General features: G+C 39.3%; 1 protein-coding gene across 2 annotated transcripts in view; it reads right to left on the reverse strand.

Annotated features, from left to right (window-relative positions):
- TMEM38B (transmembrane protein 38B) overlaps window positions 1-14,616 on the reverse strand; it is a 50,910-nt gene extending 36,294 nt beyond the window's left edge. Inside the window, exons 1-3 of one of the 2 annotated variants that reach the window (XM_055302274.1) lie at window positions 14,387-14,524; window positions 4,874-5,025; window positions 145-301 (exon numbers count right to left, since the gene is read on the reverse strand). In XM_055302274.1, coding sequence (XP_055158249.1) covers window positions 145-301; window positions 4,874-4,943 — 227 coding nt within the window. In that variant the 5' untranslated portion in view covers window positions 4,944-5,025; window positions 14,387-14,524. Of the gene's footprint in view, window positions 1-144; window positions 302-4,873; window positions 5,026-14,386 lie in introns of both variants that reach the window. The other variant, XM_055302273.1, reaches the window with a different exon arrangement.
- Between the last annotated feature and the right edge of the window lie 941 nt (window positions 14,617-15,557).

Raw genomic sequence — 15,557 nt, forward strand, 5'->3', positions numbered from 1 at the left:
TTATTTGGGTTCCTTCCTTTGCACATGTATTAACTTTTCAAGAACATAAGATAGGTTTTATAAAAAAAAAAATTTAATTTATTAGTAATTTACAAAACAATTTTTTAAAATTGTTCACCATAGTTCACCATAATGGCAGCTTACCAGATTGAAGATGCCAGTAATATATTAGTGTTGTTTGCAAGAAACCTCAACGGAGGCTCTGCAAGCAATACACAGGATAAAATTCCTCCACCAAAGCAATGGAGCATAGCAGTAAACCAGCTTGAAAAAGGGTTCTTCCGTGCCACCGCCGCAGCCCCTGGAACGGCAAAGTGGAAACGCGCTCTGAGAGAACTGTACACTGAATAAACGCTAAGGTGCCAGTGGCACTAAAGAAAAACTTCTTGGGCAGCCCAGGTGGCTCAGCGGTTGAGCGTCTGCCTTTGGCTCAGAATGTGGTCCTGAGCCACAGGAGTCCCACATCGGGCTCCCTGCATGGAGCCTGCTTCTCCCTCTGTCTGTGTCTCTGCCCCTCTCTCTGTGTCTCTCATGAATAAATAAAATCTTTAAAAAAAAAAAAAAAAGAAAGAAATGAACCTCTTAACTTCATGACTTTCAAAACCTTACTATTACTCATAAGTGCGACAATCACAATCATTATAAACTCTATCTTTTGTTCTTTAAACCAAGACTGGAAACACTTTGTTAAGACACAGGTGATCGGGACACCTTTAAAACACTCTGTCCAGCCTCTTACTGCCAGTTTCCTAATAGCACATTATTATAAACAATCTCCCTATCTACACTCTCTCCTTTCATTCCCAGCCCTGTTTTAAGTACTTCCAGTTGATACATCAAAGCAGATTTTAAGAAAAATTTATTTTCTTAATTACTTTAGAAAATAAAAGCTGAAATAAACTTAGCTTTTAACATAACAGGCTAGAAACAGAATAACAAAATAAACCCAGAGGTGAAAGGCTCATGAGGAACATATATATACATTATCTTAAAATGCCTCCTAACAAACTACTTATTAATTAGAGGGAAATAATTTTAGAGTGGAGAAACCTTGCAGACCTCACCATAAACAAACATCAGGTGACTCCTGCTATCATGCACTGAAAACACATCTTAACTTCTACAGTATTTCCACCAAAAATATATAACCCGAACTAATCTAATCAGATACACCCAAATTGAGGGCACTTCTGGGAAAATACCTGGCCTACCCTTTAGCAATGTCAAAGTCAAGAAACACATACCAAAAAATAAAATAAAAAATAAAATAAAGTAAAATAAAAGGCTGATAAAATGCTCCAGATTAAATAACATTAAAGAGACAACTACATGCAATGTATATTCTAGATCACATCCTAGAATGGGAAAGAATATTTACAAATGACCTTTTTGGACAACTGACAAAATCTAAATATGGACTATGGCTTAATAATAGTGTTGTATTACTGTTAAACATTCTGATTTTAGTAAATGTTCTATGGTTCTTATATATTAACAGACTTAAGTAATTTGAAGTAACTAGGCAAATGCTTCCAACTGACATTCAGGTGGTTTTGAAAAAAATAGTAATGCATAAATAAAAACACTCAGAGATGCTAGAGTACAAATTTCTAGTTCTAAAATGAGTAAGTTCTGGAGATCTCACGTACAGCATAGTGACTACAGTTAACAATACTATCTCATACACTTGAAATTTGCTAAGACAGTAGATGTTAACTCACGGGGTGGGGGGGTAACTATGTGAGATGATGGATGTGCTAATTAACTTGATTGTGATAATCATGTAACAATTCACATGCATCTCAAACCATCAAACTGTACACTTTAAATATATATAATTTTGTCAATTATACCTCAGTAAAGCTAGAAAAAAATTTTTAAATGGGGCAAAATGTAAATGCTTGATGAATTTGGGTAAAGTACATGAGAATTCCTTGACCTATTCTGGCAACTCTTTTGTAAGTTTGAAATATCAAAGGGAAAGTACAAAAAAAATTAAAAATAAACTCAACCAGAGAAACAGAAGCAATTTATAAAAATAAAAGCAGGGATGCCTAGGTGGCACAGTGGTTGAGCATCTGCCTTTGGCTCAGGGTGTGATCCTGGGGTCCTGGGTTTGAGTCCCACATTGGGCTCCCCACAGGGATCCTGCTTCTCCCTCTGCCTGTGTCTCTGCCTGCCTCTACAGATCTTTCATGAATAAATCAATAAAATCTTTTAAAAAATAAAATAAAAAAATAAAAGTAGAAACCAATTAAATAGAAATTAAAATAGCAAGATGGAGATGGGCAATCAATAAAGCTAACCCCAAGCTATTCTTGGAAAAACCAATAAAACAGACCATTGTTCAACAAGTCTGAGAAAGGGGCTCAGGGTAGGAACAAAAATAATGCAAAGCACTAGAAGGAAAAATAAAGAAATAGTTTTTATAGAGTTTTACAGGAAAACAACATGCATTTAATATAATAAATGTGAAAATGCAGTAGAAATGGACAATATAAATTAGCAAAATTCCCTTAAAAACAAAGAGAAAACTTGAACATATAAATAACTGGAAAAAACCTACAAGGCCAAGATCTATCTTAAGAAAGGTGCCAACTCAGATAAATTAATGGAAAACATTTACCAAATATTCTTGGATTACTCATTTTTATGCTATATAACCATTATGGAATACAGCAAAGGAGAAAAACTTAAATCATTCCATGATTAATCCAATATCATACATTATAAAGAAAGAAGAGTGAGAGAGGAAGGAGGAGAAGAAAAGAAAGGAAGAAGACACTATAATTTAGTTTATGAGTATAATGCACAAATATATTAATAATAAATTAAAATCAGTAGTTTTTTGAAAAGATAATAAATCAAGACAAGTAGATTTTATCCAAATTAAAAGAGTTCAATATTTAAAATTCATTTTTTTAAAAGATTTTATTTATTTATTCATGAGAGACACACAGAGAGAGAGGCAGAGACACAGGCAGAGGGAGAAACAGGCCCCATGCAGGGACTCAATCCCGGGACTCCAGGATCACGCCCTGGGTGGAAGGCAGGCACCACCCAGGTGTCCCTAAAAATTCATTTAAATCATTCACTATACTAACAAATTTATTATCATCTCCCATTTAGACAATTAAAGACTTAAAAATTCAACACGCCCAATTTCAAAAAAAAATCTAGCACACGGACAACAGAAAGAAAAGTACTTAACCTGAATAAAGATATGAAGGAAAAGATTTTTTTGACCTTACTAAAATTCAAAACTTCTATATGACAAAAGACTGGAATAGTGTTTTTCAACTTACATAAGGCAAATTCCAATAAATCAACAGAAAAAGACAACAAACACGAGAGAAAAATGGACAAGTCACAAAGCAGGAAATATAAATGACCAAATACATACCAAAAAAAAGAAAGTCATCAGAAATCAAGGAAAAACAAAATTTAAGAAGATACTGTATTTGTCACACATTCAACTGGCAAAAAAATGCACAGCTCAGTATTTATATTAACTTATTAGTTGGCAACAATGTGAAGAAGTTCATATACTGCTGTAAGAGTATTAAAAGTCATTTTAAAGAGTAACTTGGGAGTATAAATTAAAATTTTAATTTAAAACTGTCTCAAGTGGGATCCCTGGGTGGCGCAGCGGTTTGGCGCCTGCCTTTGGCCCAGGGCGCGATCCTGGAGACCCGGGATCGAATCCCACGTCGGGCTCCCGGTGCATGGAGCCTGCTTCTTCCTCTGCCTGTGTCTCTGCCTCTCTCTCTCTCTGTGTGTGTGACTATCATATATAAATAAATAAAAAAAATTAAAAAAAAAGGAGCAGTCCCAATAGTTCATTTAAAAAAAAATAAAAAATAAAAAAAAAATAAAACTGTCTCAAGTGTCCAAGGAATTTCATACAAGAATATTAAAGCAGTGTTGTTTATAATGCTGTGAAAAAAAATGAAAAACATCTAAATGACTATCATCAGAGAAGAGTTAAACAAACCATGATCATTTGTGGTATGGAATACTATACAGGAGCAATCAAGAGTGTGATATAGCAATATTAACATGGGAAGATGCATATACATGGAATGCACAGAAAAGGGTATGCAATACACCAAAATTAACTCCTATTATAGCTCTTGAGAAAGCCTGAGATTTGTGAGGATGGTCAAATTTATTTAATTATATTGATTATGATAAGATCATGATATAATATTATGATGATTTAATCATATTTGAATTCTTTTAACTAAATTATTACTAATTATAAAATTAAACAAAATTTTAACAAATTATGTCACACCCAATCTGTGGAATACAATGCATCTATTTTTTTTTTAAGATTTTATTTATTTACTCATGAAAGACACAGGGAGAAAGAGAGGCAGAGATACAGGCAGAGGGAGAAGCAGGCTCCATGCAGGGAGCTGGACGAGGGACTCAATCCCAGGACTCCAGGATCACGCCCTGAGCCAAAGGCAGGCACCAAACTGCTGAGCCACCAGGGACTCCCAAACCAATACAATGCATCTATTTAAAAGAATGTAGCAGCTTTACATGCACTGATAGACAAAAAAATATATATATATATGTATATAAACAATATGTATAAGAAATTATTGTACAGAAATCCATGTATTTCGATCAGTACCTATACATATAAATAATACATAAAATAAGGTCTGCAAGAATATATAACCAAGTTGTTGTTATCTCTTAGGAAAATGCCCATTTATGCAAAAACAAACAACAAAACAAACTACATAAATGTATATGTGAGTTTGTTAGGGTAACAACATCATCCTTGTATTAACATGGAAATTCATCTGTATGTGCTCAGGGAGAAAAAAGGAGATAAAAGTCAAATAGTGCAACCCACCATTCCACACAACAAAACGTGCCCAGGAGTGAACATGAGTTGGCAGATGTGCATTTTCTGTGGTGTACATATCCTGTCAAGTGAACATGTGATGCCAAGGTTTAATGATATACGTCTGGTGAGAACTCAAGAAATGGTGACCTGTTCCAAATCTGGAAGAAAATTCAATTATGAGAAAAGTACTAAAAGGCAGGACATCAATTTTCAGTGTAGCAACTTCCTTAAACCTAAGAATTTTCAAGGATTATTTTGATAATACATGCTGTCTCTAGAGCCAAACCCCCATGTAAGATATGACACCGCTATGTCTCTACTTAGATATTATTACCCACCTAAATATGTATATGGGCACTAGAGCACCACGGAGTGGTGACTGATTATAACATTGGTCAGTCAGCCTAACAAATGAGTATTATCTTTTCTTAGGTAATGGTCACTAGCTTCCTCCACACTGCACCATCTTCATGTTGAAAAGCAATACAGAGGGGTGCTGCGTGGCTCAGTCGGTTAAGCGCCTGTCTGCCTTTGGCTAAGTCAGGATCCGCTCAAGGATCAGACTCAGCAGGGAGTCAGCTTCTCCCTCCCCTCTGCCCCACCTCCAACTTGTATACACAGGCACACACTCTATCTCAAATAAATAAAATCTTAAAAAAAAAAAAGCAATTACAGAGTGCTTAATATAGAGTGCTTATTGACTCTATAGTTCAACTACTCAGGTATAAATCCTGGCACCAGCACTTACTCTCTGTGTGAACTCAACAAGTTGATTGTTTGCTTTCCCACATCTTCAAAAAAGAAAAAATACACATACGGAAGTGGTAAAGAAAAAAGTAATTTACACCACACGGTTGTTGTAAAAATCAACTACAAGGGAGTACTTTGAAATCACTCAGAATGGGGACCTGGCACACAGTAAGCAATAAGTATTAACTTATCACTATTATTATATAAGTAAATCAAAATAAGCAAAAAATTATCCTTTCCTATTTCTACCATTCTATCACACTCCTATCCTGAGAAATGACAACTTCCAGACTTTTTCCCTATGCTTATTTACACATACACACCCTTTATCCCCCTTACTCTTAACTGTCTCCCAATCCTACCCTGTGTGTGTCCCTCTCTCTCTCTCTCTCTCTCTCACACACAGGCATACTCTGGTTCGCTCTGGGAATGCATTCTGGAAATGAGAGTCCTAACTGCATGACAGCCATAACGAGCCCATCACAGCACAGTCACTATGAAGAACACATTCTAAGGTAACTTATTACTTCAAATAAACATACAATTAGGAATACTCACTGGTGTCTGTCCTCTGTGTTCCTGTGTACTACTCTAATGGAGATTTACCATTACCTTCAGCTACCTGATACCCACCACTCACTAACTTAGCCAAATTTTAATATACCTGGGTTTTCCTTTGACCATTAAAACAATCCAAATCAAATTTACTAAGTGATTTCATTTAAATGATTCACTCATGTAATACTCATTTCTGATTAGGTCAAAATAACTTTCATTTTTCCTCAACTTGCACATTTTATTCTGTCCTCTTAGGACATAATCACATTCTAGATTTTGTATATGTGTTAGCTCCATTATAAAGTTCTTATCTCTTAAAATTCTAAGAGACTTTAGACAGTAGGTACTCTATAAATATACTGAATGACAGAAAAATATGTGAAATATTTCAAGAGCTCAGTATTATGATTTTAACTACCATTAACTTCCCTTTGTATTGTCACAAGTCAAAGAAGCAGCTGGAATTATATACCAGTTTTGTGACCTCTTTGTAGGATCACTAAACCCTGCCGGCTTAAGTTTCAACTTTCACAAAATGGGAGTAATACATAACTTAAAAGGATTTAAAATAAGAAAATATACAAAAAGACATATTTACTACCTAGTACACAGCAGACACTTGTTGATATATCTACTGAACGGACTGATCATTACCAGCAGAGAAAGCAGGCAAAATGCAACTTCTGGCTGCTTCTATTCTCTGAGCCCCAGATAAAATTATTTTCAATTCTTATTGCAAGGCTGAGATGAAAACAACACACCATAGCACTAGGGAAGTACTTATAACCCTAAGACACTTAAACCAGTGAAACGAAGATTTTATTAGAGAAAAAAAAGAAAGGAAAAGAACAATTGAAGAAGGGTCTCTCTCACATCCATCTTTTTTGTCTAATTTTCAAAACTATGTCTGCTAGAAAAATTTCCCTTAACTCAAATAGGCCTTTCTATGGAGTTCTTTTCAGTATATACACTATGGTAACACATTTTACAGTATGAGGCAATCCTATGACAAATCTCTTTAGGTGTTATGTTCTTTTGTATATATCATACCAGTAGCAGAATTAGTTTATTGTGAAGTTAAACTGTGAAAATACAGAAAGGTAACCAGAAACAGCTTGTATATCTTTTCCTGCATATAAATAATTGTCAGTAGAAAAAAGTAGTTAATAAAAAATAAAATAGTTAATAGTTAAAAATAGTTAAAAAAAATAGTTCTTTGCTTTTTTTCTCAGTTTTAAAACATTCCTTTAGCTAAGGAACAAGCTGACATTAGGAGATGTTATTTTATTTTTAACATGCTCATATTTAAAAGACAAAAAATTATCTGTCCTATCTTAAGATGTTTGTGATATTCCCCAAAACTCTTAACAAAATTTGTCACATTGAGATCTGACTCTAATTCAAAGTAGGAGTTCTGAAAAAAAGAAAAGAAACAAAAAAAGTATGAGTTCTGAAGCACTCATAATCACCTATGGACTTTAACATCAAGATATTTTCATTATGAAATGAAAGCTAGAAAATAAAGTCATATTCTACTTCCAGTTTTGGATCAAGTTTGGATCATAGTGGGCCAAGTAAATCTACAGACCCACCTTGTGGTTGTTTCCATAGTTCCTTAATGTGTAACTAGAATAGACGTAGCTGGCAAGTGACACAAAGTCCATAGTGATCCTCTGATTTATGGAGTCAGAATCAGTATGGTAGAAACATTCGAGTAGAAGCCCCTAGAGCTTCTTCTCCCCCTCAAGGTATTTTTAAAAAGCAATACCACAGAGATGGGTGCCATAACCAAAAACGTCAAAGATGAAAAGGTGGTGATAGCTATCACATCCCATTTAACTTGCCTATTTGGTCTATAAGTACTAAGCAGATGGATCTTGGAGAATGCCTGTGGATTATCAGAAATGTAGACAGGTAGTGACTCCAAATGCACTGTATTCAAGATGTGGTATTTTTATGGGAACAAATCAATATAACCCCTAAAACCTGGTAGGCAAATTCTTTTTCTATATTAATTTGAAGGAACCCCAGAGACACCTCTTTTACCTGACTAGGTGAACAGTATATTGCAATCTTGCCTTAGTTCTATGTCAACTCTCCTGTTCTCTAACAAAGTCACAGAGATTTTGATCATATTGGGAATCCATCCAACATCACACTGACCCACTACAACTAATGACGTTATACTGACTGGATCTAGACAGGAAGTAGCCAGAACTTTAAATACCCTAACTTGACATATGCAAACTGGAAAGTAGGAAGTTAAACTCCATTGCTAGGACTCTGTACCAGTCTGAGTCCAGTCAGGGAACAAAATGCATAGTTATCTTAATAGAGAGAATTTGCTATAAAGACATTAAGTATAAAACTGTTAACTAGATTGTTAAAAAGGTAAAAAGTACTACAGTATCACAGAGTTATCAACTACAGAAAGCAGTTTACCACTACTGGGGAGACAAAGGATGGGTTGAAAATATCTTTAAACTTTGAAGTTTCAGGGGATCCCTAGGTGGCTCAGCAGTTTAGTGCCGCCTTCAGCCCAGGGCGTGATCCTGGAGACCCGGGATCCTGGAGACCAGGGATCGAGTCCCACATCGGGCTCTCCACAGGGAGCCTGCTTCTCCCTCTGCCTGTCTCTCTGCCTGTCTCTCTAATGAATAAATAAAAATCTTTAAAAAAAAAAACTTTGAAGCTTGAACATCTCTTTAAAGCCAAAACTGAGACTCCTAAGGAGGAAACACAGCTCAGCTGTTGTTCTAGTCCAGCCCACTCACTGCACAGATGAAATATTGGGTTTTTTTTTTGGGGGGGGGGGTTAATTTATCTCAAACTACCCGGTTAGTGATAGAGTTTTAATACAGGTGTCCTGATTTTATTAGCTCTTTTTACCACATCACACTCCCTGACCAATATTTTATGTCATGTCAAATATTCTTTCACTTAAAAATTAAAGACATTTAAGTAAGACTCTCTAATAGAAGTAATATGAACTGTCATTTCTGAGACATCCTTTTCCACCCTACACTGGGAGAACAAACTGTCACTTTTTAAAACATCACATAACAAAAGAGGCTTTTGGGGTTTCATGAATTTTTTTATCTGGATATTGATTAAATAGATGTGCTCATTTTGAAAATTCATTGAGCTTTTTTTTATCAAGTCGCAGGTCGGGCTCCCTGCATGGAGCCTGCTTCTCCCTCTGCCTGTGTGTCTGCCTCTCTCTCTCTCTCTGTGTGTCTCTCATGAATAAATAAATAAAATCTTTAAAAAAAAATCTAATATAGTGCCTGATACACAGTAAAGTTTCAATGAACATTTGCTTAACTGAACTTCCTGTGATTCAAGAAAGGTTAGCAACACTTGAAGTATTTTAGATATTCCTAAACTATGAACTTTCTTAATATCACTGTCTTGCCAGATCACCAATACTGTCCCCTGTAGTATAAAGGGGGAGAATTAACAGGAAAAATACACTGTGTTTCTAAAAAATCAAGTAGAAATAACTGTAGATTAAATTTTCAGGAAGTTTTACCAAAAATAGCAACTAGACATGAATGTATGATTGCAGAAATGTGTTAATTTTAATGAAGATTTAAATAAGAAAAGAGAGAAGGCAGATTTAAAATGTAAGGAAAAAAATAAAATGTAAGATATAAAATGTAAGATAAGGGGCAGCCTGGGGGGCTCAGTGGTTCAGCGCCGCCTTCAGCCCAGAGCATGATCCTGGAGACTCGGGACTGAGTCCACATCGGGTTCCCTGCATAGAGCCTGCTTCTCCTTCTGCCTGTGTCTCTGCCTCTCTCTCTCTCTCTCTGTGTGTCTCTCATGAATAAAAAAATAAGATCTTAAAAAAAGTAAGATAAGAGAGACTAAAGTTGATATAAACTTTCTGTTAAGTGGGGTTTTTCTTAAGATTTTATTTATTCATGAGAGACACATAGAGGGGCAGACACATAGGCAGAGGGAGAAGAAGCAGGCTCCCCACAGGGAGCCTGATGTGGGACTTGATCCCAGGACCCTGGGATCACAACCTGAGCCAAAGGCAGATGCTCAACCACTAAACCAGCCAGGTGTCCCTGTTAAATGGTTTCTGACTAATAACTCTCAAGACAGCATTTTCCAACTTCCTACTAAAATAGGAAAACAAACAAGCAAAACCTATAACTACTAGCCAAAACTAAAAACTATAGAAAATCAGATGCCAAGGTTTAGGAGGAACTAAAGTTAACTATTTGACAAATGGAGGTAAATTAAGAAATAAAAAACAGGGGATCCCCGGGTGGCTCAGCGGTTTCGCGCCTGCCTTTGGCCCAGGGCGCGATCCTGGAGTCCTGGGATCGGGTCCCGCGTCGGGCTCCCGGCATGGAGCCTGCTTCTCTCTCTGCCTGTGTCTCTGCCTCTCTCTCTCTATGTCTATCATAAATAAATAAAAATAAATCTTAAAAAAAAAGAAATATTTAAAAAACAATCCAAATTATTAAATACAAGTCATGTGGAAAAGGAAAGAGGAAAACCATCATCTTTCCTTGGATTTGAAGCCTACGACTTGAACCAAACCGCAAAGGGACGCTGTCCTTATCCATACCACAGAAAGAGTTAATCCCCTTTCCCTGTTTCCACTAGCATTGTTTAAGCTCTAGGAAGAGATATATAAGATGTAAATGGTAGGCAAGTGAGGAGAGAGGTATTGGCAGTAATAAAATACATTCCAAAAGTCAGGAGTCTCAAGGAGTAACGTGCTCCAGAAAATAAAGATAAGAAGAATCCTGGTACTACATAGATGAATTATAGTTTTATTGTACAATAGGTCTGAGTTCTAGAGAATCAGTCAACAGGGGATAAGAAAAAGTTGCCAATTAAATAAAAATTTAAACAAAGTATTGGCAAATAAAATCCCTAGTGAATTAAAATGATACCTCAAACAGGTGGAGTTTATTCCAAGAATACAAGGGTGATTCATCATTTTTTTAATTTTTATTTTTATGTATTTTTTAGTAATTCCTACACCCAACATGGGGCTTAAACTCACAACCCTGAGATCAAGAGTCACATGCTCTTCTGACTGAGCAATCCAGGAGTCCCTGATTCATCATTTTAAAAAATGTATTACATTACAATTTAAATAGGAAAAACAATATGATCAACTCAATGAAAAGTGAAAATACAAATTGCCAATAAATTTAAGAAGCATACACTCAGTAACCCTGACAGGTACAAATGAAAACTATTTTTCTGATCATCAGAATAAGATAGTTAAGAATGATAACAGTGGGGGGGGGGGAAGCAAATATTGAGGAAGAAACAAGCAGTCTAATATACTTCTGGTAAAAGCTTAAATTGGTACACTCTTTTGTATGAATTCTATCATTTTCACCTGTTTACAAGCACTGGTACTGGAATGTAAAGTATGTTTCTCTCTCTCACACACACACACATATATAAAATATATTCACAAGATGTAATCCTGTTTCAGCATTAAATTACTCCAGTGCTTCTCAAATTTTTTGGTCTCAGGGTCTTAGGGTCTCTTGCGCCCCTAAAAATTAGTGAGCAAATGAATGGTTGCCAGAGACTGGAGGAACGCCAACTACAAAGGGCAGGAGGGAATCTGGGGTGAGTGATGAAACTATTGGATATCTTGATAGTGGTGGCAATCACATGTCTGTATGTCTTTGTCCAAAATCACAAACTTTAGGACAGCCCGGGTGGCTCAGTGGTTTAGAACTGCATTCAGCCCAGGGTGTGATCCTGGGGTCCCGGGATCGAGTCCCACATCGGGCTCCCTGCATGGAGCCTGCTTCTCCCTCTGCCTGTGTCTCTGCCTCTCTCTGTGTGTGTGTCTCATGAATAAATAAATAAAATCTTAAAAAAAAAATCACAAACTTCATTTTAAAAGGTGAATACATGCAAATTAAACCGTTAAAAAGTCAGACTTGAAAAAAAAAGTTCTTGAAGACCCCAAAGAGCTTTTATGTGAGTTACAGGTATATTTAGCTTATTAGAAATTGTTGAGAAAATTTTAAAGGAGTACTTAATGTTTTTCATTTTAAAAATAATAAACATACTAAATGTTAACATCAATTATGTATTCTTTATGAAAAATAAGTGTTTTCCAAAGCAAACATTTAGTGAGGAAGGTCCCACTGTTTTATGTTAGCAAATCCTTTTTTTATGTCTGGCTTCAAGCAGAAAACAGCTGTACTCTCATATCTGTTTCTGTATTCAATCTCTTACAGCATCACAGGTCATGTAGCCTCTGGAAAACTCCACTGCACACTTGTGAGAAAATGAGTGTAAGGAAAGACAAATAATATTTGCATATTATTATGAAAATAATTTTGACCTGGAAATGTCAGGAACCCCAAGGGTTCCCGGGCCACACTTTGAGAACCTGATTTGGTCTATACAAGAAAACTCCAAATACTGAATATGGCATGATAAGGTACTTCTTTTCAAATCAGGGAAACACTTTCACTTACACAGATTATCTGTCCTGATTTAATACAATATCCACCTTTTCCAGGGCAAAACTTCGACCAAACAATGCTTTAAAAGACTGAGCTACAAACATCAATGTAAGTGAAAAATATTTCTGAGGGCAAAGAGTCAAAAACAAAAACAAAAAACAGTCCCCAAGAGTTACAGCACCTCTTCAAGCCCTCATTCACTCATTAATGAACTAAAGGACCAGGCAGCATGAACAGATAAAACGTAGGAAAAGGGAGAAAAAAAAACAAAAATGCCTGAGCTCAAAGAAAGAAGAGAGTCATAAAGGATCCAAAAGGCAAGCAGAATAACTGCAGAAGTAAAGCAATACAGGCATAAACATACTCTGAGAGTAAAAAAGACAAATATTGCTCCTTGACCATATACGATAAAGAAACCCTCAAAACGCTGTAGTGAAACCGTGCCAAATGACCCTTGGACAACGTCACGCTTACGACGGAAAAAGGGAGATCCCCTCTCTTCCAACCACAATCACTTTATTCGGCTGCAGAGCACGGTGACAGAGCTGGGTACGGAGAAGACAAGTGTCCCTGCTTGGGGCTCTCTGAGCGTCCACACAACTTTCAGGGCTGCAGAGCAGTCCAGAACCACTCCTTATTCCAAGCGACCAAGCTCCACTTGCTGTCCCCGGGGGGACTCTGTCCCCAGGTGACTTTTACGGTTTTTTTAAAGATTTTATTTATCTGTTTATTCATGAGAGACACAGAGAGAGAGACAGACAGAGACAGAGACAGAGGCAGTGACACAGACCGAGGGAGAAGCAGGCTCCGTGCAGGGAGCCCGACGTGGGACTCGATCCCGGGACCCCGGCGTCACGCCCTGGGCTGAAGTCAGGTGCTAAAGCTCTGAGCCACCCGGGCGGCCCATCTTAGGCACTTTTTCATGTTTCTTGGCTCTTTAGAAATACTCTGTGTGTGTAACTGCCCATTAAAGTTTCTCTCCTTCGTCTTCCTCTTCCTTAAACACATTTTTTTCCTACTGAATTGTCTATCTTTTTGTAACTGATACGTAGTTCTGTATACACTTTATTTACACATCCTTTGTTGGTTCTAGTCTTGCAAATACCCGTTCTCAGGTTGTGCTCTGTGTTTTCAGCCCTTGAATGGTGTCTTCTGATGAACAGTTCTTACTTTTATTATTTTTAAGACTTTATCTATTTATTCGTGAGAGAGACGCACAGAGAGAGGCAGAGACGCAGGCAGAGGGAGACGCAGGCTCCACGCGGGGCGCCCGACGGGGGGCTCGATCCCGGGACCCGGGGTCACGCCCTGGGCGGCAGGCGGCGCTGGAGCGCGGAGGCCTCGGGCCGCCCCCGCAGCTGAGCCGTGAACGCCGGGGCTCCCCAGGCCGGCGGCGGCGGCGGCGGCGGCGGCGGCGCCCGGGGACCGCGCAGGGCCAGGGCGGTGCAGGCGGCGGTGCAGGCGCTCCGGCTCCCACACGCCGCAGCGGCGTCTTCCCCGTCAGCTGCCCCTGCCCGCCGCGGCGTCCGGACCCGCGGTCGCGCCTCCTCTGACGACTCCCGGGGCCACACACACACACACACACCCGCTCCCTGCCTCAGTCTCCCCCCGCGCTCGCGAGGCCGGGCGGGTCGGCCCCCGCGCCCCTCCAGCCCGTCTCCAGGCCCCGGGCCGTTCGGGCGGCTCCGGCCGTCCTCCCGGGAGAGGCACCCTGAGGGGGCCGGTGTGCGGCTCCCGCACTCACCCGGCTGACGCTTCAGCGCCATCACGGACACCAGGTAGTGGGCGATGTCAAAAAAGGGGAACATAGACGTGCGAGAAAAGGCAAGGGTCAGCTCATCCCACGGAGAGTCCATGACGACGACCGACAGCAGCAGCCGCAGCAGCCCCGGCGACGGGTTCCTGCGGTGCGCGGCCCGGGTGGGGGAGGGGCCGCCGCCTCGCGCCCGGGCGCGCCGCCTGCAGGAGCCCTGCGCGTGCGCCCTGGACCCGGCGCCGGCACGCTAGGGGCGGGGCGGGGCGGGGCGGGGCGGGGCGGGGGGGCGTGTCCTGGGGGGTGGGCGGGGCCAGCGGCTTCCCGCCTGTTCCTGCAGGGCCGAGCCTGGTTCTCCCAGGCAGGGTCTGGCGTTCTTCGTGCTGCAAACGGTGCCAGCTCCAGGAGAATGGGCAGAGGAATATATACGAAGTGAATTTTATTTTATTTTTATTAAAATATTTTATTTACTTATTCATGAGAGACACAGAGAGAGAGAGAGAGGCAGAGGGAGAAGCAGGCTCCATGCAGGGAGCCCAATGCGGGACTCTATCCCAAGACTCCAGGGTCACATCCTGGGCCAAAGGCAGGCCCTAAACTGCTGAGCCACCCAGGGATCCTCTGTAGTGAATTTTAAAATGCACTACTTACATTAACCTTTAGCACATTTGGGCAGCCCGGGTGGCTCAGCGGTTTAGGGCCTGCCTTTGGCCCAGGGTGTGATCCTGGACTCCCGGGATCAAGTCCCATGTCCGGCCTCCTGCATGGAGCCTGCTTCTCCCTCTGCCTGTGTCTCTGCCTCTCTCTCTCGCCGTGTCTCTCATGAATAAATAAATAAAATCTTCAAACAAACAAACAAAAAAATAGATAAATAAATAAATAAATAAAACCTTAAAAAAAAACATTTAGCACATTTATTATTTTAAAGCCATACGTAAAGAACTTTTAAATTTTTCTCCTAAGATGTGAAATATGCTAAGTATTGATTGCGTAGCCCTCGTAGAGTCTTGGGGACTCTTTTGGGTCCTCAAGAAATTTTTTTAGGGATTTGACTTACATACATTGCATTCACCCTTTTTAATATAAAGTTCTATGATTTGGGATAAACCTGTACAGGCCAGAGGGGTAGAGGTTCAGAGTGGGATTAACTTCTTTAAATTGA

The sequence above is a fragment of the Nyctereutes procyonoides genome, unplaced genomic scaffold (assembly GCF_905146905.1).
Source record: "Nyctereutes procyonoides isolate TBG_1078 unplaced genomic scaffold, NYPRO_anot_genome, whole genome shotgun sequence".
NCBI lineage: Eukaryota > Metazoa > Chordata > Mammalia > Carnivora > Canidae > Nyctereutes > Nyctereutes procyonoides.